Source organism: Colias philodice, chromosome 8, assembly GCF_061535455.1.
Source record: "Colias philodice isolate Cphi_HAF_F1 chromosome 8, ilColPhil1 Martin Lab GWU primary, whole genome shotgun sequence".
Lineage (NCBI taxonomy): Eukaryota > Metazoa > Arthropoda > Insecta > Lepidoptera > Pieridae > Colias > Colias philodice.
Genome location: NC_143093.1, coordinates 9,017,406 through 9,024,445, shown reverse-complemented (window position 1 = coordinate 9,024,445; position 7,040 = coordinate 9,017,406). Strand labels below are relative to the sequence as shown.

General features: G+C 33.4%; 1 protein-coding gene across 3 annotated transcripts in view; it reads right to left on the bottom strand.

Moving 5' to 3' along the window:
• Atg18a (Autophagy-related 18a) overlaps positions 1-7,040 on the bottom strand; it is a 28,773-nt gene continuing 21,733 nt past the window's right edge. The window contains exons 7-9 of one of the 3 annotated variants that reach the window (XM_089698406.1): positions 5,647-5,706; positions 1,277-2,767; positions 1-1,113 (exon numbers count right to left, since the gene is read on the bottom strand). In XM_089698406.1, the coding sequence (XP_089554532.1) occupies positions 2,646-2,767; positions 5,647-5,706 (182 nt within the window). In that variant the 3' untranslated portion in view covers positions 1-1,113; positions 1,277-2,645. Of the gene's footprint in view, positions 1,114-1,276; positions 2,768-4,268; positions 4,306-5,646; positions 5,707-7,040 lie in introns of all 3 variants that reach the window. The other 2 variants (XM_089698408.1, XM_089698407.1) reach the window with 2 other exon arrangements.

Below are 7,040 nucleotides of genomic sequence, written 5' to 3'. Positions count from 1 at the left end.
TTGGTGTTTTGTAAAAATATTTATTTAATATGTACAATTTTGTATCTAAGCAGCGAACGGGACATGTACAGACAGTGCTGTCGAAGCGAACACGGAACAAACAGCAGAGAGCGCAATTATTTATTTAAAATCTTTTCTAATACACAAAATATTTTAAAATTGCACGTGGATACGCTTGTGCGCACGCTCTAATTTTTACCAGACAAATAGTAAATTGATTACATTTTTAAAACTTTTTTTACACTTACATATTTTATTACCTTTAATATTAAGGTATGTATGTCCCATGCCACAATTCGTCCATTCATTGAGTCGGTTACAACGAACGAACCTTTATACCTACTGCCCAAACGGCTTTACCTGTACTTCATTATTTTTATCATTTTCATATATTTTAACATTCATTATAATGTCTAGAAGTAAACAGATTGTACGATATATAATTTCCGTAAAGCCTCATGCACAGTGCGTTACAACTATAATTTAGAGCGCGTCCGCCTTTTTATTTACAATTTTTTTCAATTTTTTTGCGGACTCGTCGTGTGCCGAACTTTGTCAATCATCTCTAACTCTATAATCACACAAATAGCCATACAAAGTATTACCGTTATCACATTGCATAGTCTAAAGTTAAAAAATATATTACACGGCTCATATAATTACAATTTCTATATACAAGGGCTGAACCCGTACTTCGCTCGATATTAAAATGTTCAATGAGCTCAGATCGTCAGATTACATCTAAAAATTTAAAAATTACTTACTCCTATGTACATTTTGACATACATACGTATATTCGGAGCCAAACTACATAGTTTCATAAATATAATACATAAGGGTATAGTAAACCTTTCTAAAATATAAGATTTTTTTGTTATTTTTCTTCTAATGCAGGTCAAGATAAATGTCAATTGAATTAAAATTACGAGGTCGCCACTGTTCATCATTGCAATTAATAATTAAATACAATTATTATAAACAAAAATTTAATTAACTTTACACTACATACAAAATTATCATTATTATACGAAATTCTTTACAACAATACAAATTACAATAAACATTTTAACACTTTCCACAAGTTATTGAGCTAACACTAAAATAAAAGTACATCTTATATATAAAAATGAATCGCAAAATGTGTTGGTAAGCGCATAACTCGAGAACGGCTGAACCGATTTCGATAATTCTTTTTTTATTATATTTCTTGAAGTACGAGGATGGTTCTTATGTAGAGAAAACGTAAACATGTACCACGGGCGAAGCCGGGGCGGACCGCTAGTTTTATGATAAAACCTAATAGAAAGTGGAAAATGTATGCATCAACTTTTGGGGAACTCCATTAGTCGAACAATGTGATACAATGGAGAAATCTTATAAAAATCAATAAGTAATATAATAATATCACATAATGATAAGGCTCTATCACCGAATGATGAACAGTCGGCAGAGACAAAGTCACAGAATACAACACGTCTTAAATACACCACTCACTGACGATAATATACCTTGATTTATATAAAATAAAAATTTTTTATCTGTAAAAAATTTTTTTATCTGTTTAAATGTGTACTATGATTATGTTCAAAATTGGAATTTAAATATAAATATTACATTTAAGTAGTAATTATCGCACAACTATATGGCAGAATTATTATAAGACAGTAATACTCTAAAATTTAGTAAGCAGTTGTTCCCAGGTTTAGGAAGGAAGGAATTTGATTAAATTAATACAATAATTGCAACAAACGAAAGGACTCCAAATAAAAAAATATATATCGTGTATTGAAAAAAGGAACCATAATTTTCAAAAAAAAAGGTAATCCTAATTTAAACAAAATAATCGTGCCGTATAGTGTGCATGTATGCGTAAATATACATTTAGACATTGATATTAAAGATAACATTTAAATTTATAACAGTAACATAGTCATAAAACTTCATTACTCTATTATAGTGCAGTAGGGTAAGTTTGTAGACCAATTTCTTAATATAAGTTTTCCATTACAATTCACATCCATTGATTATAAGAATCTTATCAAAACACGAAGAAATATAGTAGATATCTATTTATTACAACAACCATCTACATATCAATTTTAAAATATTCCACTGTCTTCAACTACCCCACCGCATCTTGTACAATCTTTAATTTTTTATACTGTAAGAATATTATAAAGATCTATATATCTAGTTTCACATGTTCTGGATATGTTCTGTTTAGCTTATCTATCCGTTAAAATGGCAAATGACGTATCTAAAACTCAATAGGCAATTAGTGAAACTTGTTTAAAACGTTTGCACAACCACAATTCAGAATTCTATAAAGTTCTTAAACCTCACCATACATATTACAATATTTAGAACATTAAAAATATCGTTAGGGCTAGTTTCACTAATGTCTGATAGCATTTCAGAGATAGCAAATTTCCTGTTTGACTTATATTTACGGCGGTGATCATAACTCAATATAGTAATGATGAACATGATAACAAAAGGTACGCGCGGCAGCCCCTAAATAGTGTCATTAGTGCCCCTAAGTAATCTTTGAAGGAATAATTTAGACCATGGCCAAACAGAACACACCCCAGAACTTATCAAACCGTTTCCTAAAAAATACATATAGAATCGTCAGTGTTATTTATCTATTCGGCGGTAGTATCAGGCGCACGCATGGGCGGGAAGTGTCGCGGGTCGCGGATGTCGTACGCGCCGCGCGGGGGCGAGCCCGCCAGCGCGGTGCCGAGCTCGTGCTCGCGTTCCGATTCTGAACACCGTGTATATGTTCAATTATTTGTTTTTTTTAATGGTTATGGGAGCTTTTTTGGGTGATTATTGGGAGATTTTTATGCACTTTTCTATAACATAATTTTTTATGAGAATGGGGGTGATTTTTTTAGATGGGACATGGAACTGGTAATAAATTATGTCACACATAGATACAATAAATATCTCTTTATTCCTTCGCTTTTTTACTTCGTTTTGTATGATTCTTTATAATTATTTCATGGTAAAATATAGTCTGCCCTTATTAAATGCGAACGTCACATACCTCCCCTGCCCCCCTAATATCACATCTGGTCACACCAAGCAATACATTGACAAGACAGATTAAAACACAGTGTATAGAGAATAAATGTTTGAAAAATTAAACTGTAATGAAAAAATGATAAAGAGTGTGGCATAACTTAAAGGCCAGTTCCAACTAGTCCCTTCATACTGAGATTAAATTGGACACACCAAAACCTTAGTGACAAAATTAGTATGTAGTAATATTGAACATAAGAGAAACTTCGCTAAGTCCATTAACTACATAATATTATTGACCGACACATTATATGATATGAGATGCTGAAAGAAACATTAAATAACAACGAAACAAACAATTAATTTATTTAAAATGCGAATAAAAGTTTACGTTTTCTATTAAATTTTTGCTTCCTTAATTTTTAATAAAAATTTCAGTATCTCATATTATGTTAACAGTGTCTAGTAACATTAAAAACATATACTCCTTCACCGAAGCCTTGCTTCAAATAATCCTTCGTCAAACAGGTGAAGCTCATTTTAGAATCCCCTCTCTGCCTTATGGCTTATAAAATTGAATCTATAAGCCCCTTAGTTATGAAGTGAAACTACTATGAAATAATGAAACATAATATTTAAATAACTTACTTTATCAATTATAAAAAAAAACACAACATAAAGATCTACGTAAAAATAATAAAAATGCAACAGAAAAATACAACACATTAGAAAACATTTATCTATAAAATATATTTTTCGAACGTTTTTTCTGTATGTAGCGACGCATGACGCATAAAGCTTTCCTGGTTATGCTTGAAGAATAATTGTAACAAAATTTTATCTAATCTAATAATCAAATTTAAAAGACTCGAGTACAGTAGTAACAACTTACAAGCACTCAAGTATTTTGGGCTTACGATTCAAAGAACTTTCGTTTTTAACTTTTTGGTATTTTCAAAGTTCTAAGTACTCTAGCTCAAGCTCTCTTTCAAAGCATTCGAATATTTTGAAAGGACTTAAGTCCTTTCAATGTAATGATCTACCTTTCCGATGTTCTAAAGTATTTTCAAAGAGCCTTCGCAGAGTACTCAAGTCCTTCCAAAACTCTAGAGCTCTTCCAAAGCATTCAAAGCACTTTCCAAAGTACCTGAGCATTCCCACGTACCCAAGTATACCCAAAGTCCCTAAGTCTAGTACCTAGTGGCAAGTTCCGAGTCCCTAGTGCGTGCGTGTGCACTTACCGTCGCTACGCGTCGCCGTCGGGCCGCTGCGCCGCGTCTGCGACAAACACCGCGCTCACAACCACACGCACACCGCACTCTACTCTAGTGCTCTAGAGCTCTAGTGCTCTAGATCTCTACTACCCCATAAGGGAGCGCGCACGCTTGATGTTTTACACTTATTTGTGTGTCAATAGGATAGTCAACTGATTGAACCATTTGAAAAGGGAGTACAGCAATGACATAATAGTGAAACACACATAAAGACGGTCGAATTTATGTAAAAACATAACGATGGCTCAAAATGACGCACGAAAAATTTACATCGAGTAACATAAATAAGTGATAAAATATCGAACGAACGCTGGCAAGCAAATCAAACTTAACGCTACGTTAGTGACTAACATAAGTTACATAACCTTAAAAATATTTATATAGTAATTATTTTTGTCAAAAACAGTCGTCAGCCCCCGTCAGTATGGTACCGACGAGCGCTTAGACATTGCCATATAACGAAAGACGCCAAACAAAGCCGGGACCAAAAGCGATGGGATACAGGGGTGGGATAGGACGAATTCGACATTCGATTCGACCGATAGGACGAATTAGACTGATAAACAATTAAAAAATAGACAAGAATATAAACTATCTAGATTGAACAGTAGAAACTTAGTTATTTTTACATAGCATTTAATTGATACTTAATAGATCATCCAATTATTAAAATAATAATTTCTATTGTTCAATAAGTTTATATTCTTGATTTTGATAGTGCGAAGCAAGCGACCTGATCGAACAACGCAGAAGGCGACGACGCGGAGGAGTGATTGGTGAGGGATTGGTTGGTTGGTGAAATGATTGATTGATTGATTGATGTGGGAATGATTGGTTGATGGTATCTGGAATGTGGAAAGGTTGGGTACAAAATGAAGTGTAAAATTGATAATTTAAATATTTGTTTATTTCTATAGATGCATATAGAACTGGTAATTTAGTGATGATACTCATTTTACTAGACTGGGTGACCGGAACGTGATCGTTTGTTCAGGATTAAAAAAGCAGGGACAGGATTTGTGAGAGAGGGTGTTTGACAACAATAACATTGAACAGGAAAATGATGGATTGCTGGATTGACGAAAAAATGATTATTCATTGGGTAAATGAGTAGTCAGTGGGCCACTTGATTGATTAGTGTAAGATTGGTTGGTGGATAATCGGTCATTGGGAAAATGATTGGTGTATGATTGGTCGGTGGGGAATATGATTGGTGGATAATTCATCATTGGGAAAATGATAATTGGATGATGGATAGTTCGTGATTAGGTTGATTGATGGATGATCTGTGAATGATTGGTGGGTACACAATAGGGTACATGTTCGGAAAGGCAGCTGGTTATACCTGTCATGTGGTCCGGGTGTCGGCCGCGGAGCGCGCCCGCGTAACTGCAGCCGGCCGCGACTGCGGGCACGTTACAACACGTCAGCCATTACGCGCACTACCCTAGCGCTTACTAGCAACGATCACAATACTACTAGCCCTTTTTAAACACCCTGTTTTATACCTTCTACTAGCATTTTTTATAACTAGCAATACCGTACAGCTAGCTACTTCATTATTTGATTCTGATGTAGTTTGCAAATATTTTGAGCATTTTAGAATAACTTTCTAGAGTGACGCTTTTCATCTACAACTTGTTATGCAGACTTTTAGACTGTTTACAGATTTTTTAATTACTTAGCAAGTTATTATTATCTTTTCATTAGGTTGATGACAGATTTTTGAATTCCCAAGCAAGTTGCTATTATGTTTTTTTTATATTTTACACACTTAGCATTATTATAAACTAGGAAGTTTCTACTATTTTGATGTTTTTTTACTGAATACTGTTAGCAATTCTAAAACAACTTCTTTTAATTTGATTATTTTTACTACGTACACATTTATTTCGTTTTATAAAATGTGCAGTTCCTCCTACTACGACATACAGTTTAATGTAAATATTTTAATAAATTTGCTAGAAAGTTAAAATAGATCAGTTAACTAATCCAATTCATAAACCATGTTATGTTGTGTCACTACAGTAATTTATTTTGTTTAGAAATAGCTTTCAACGTTAAATATATATCTATGAACATATTTGTGATCGTTCCAAGTAAATATCTGTATAAGAACTATGTGTTGTCAAGATAACACAATATGTTTTTATATAAAAAATTACGAAAAATGTAATTTTGTCTCTCAACATTATAAATAGCCGAATTAATACCGAAAAAAAAAGTCTAATTGAATTCTTTACCTAAATTAGGAGTCGTGCGGGCGTAATGGCTGAAGGGACAGAATTGTTCACAAACAATTCTTATTTGGGGAGGATGTCTATTAATTATATTTAAATAATAAAAAAATATACATATACATACATAAAATTTAGAGAATTACTGCGCAAACAATTGAAATCTCTATTGGAATAAGAAAGAAATGGAGTAGTCTTTGAATATGTTACGTCGGTTATGGCTACAACGTAATCACTAATAATGCTATGTAGAAGTTAGGAGAACAAAGATGTCGTGGAGTTTCCGCTAAAACAATATGCAACAAAAATCGATGACAGTTCGTGGCAAGCGGTGAACAGGGGAAGGAGTGGAGAGGATATTTCAACAAAAATAGAATATTAGACAGAAAATGACGAGACTGCTGCTAAAATGTAGGGCAGTGACGTTGGTTCTCAATCGATTGCGAGAGAAAACCACGCCGTGCCGCATTATATAGGCGATTGTATTTGCATAAGTGAGATG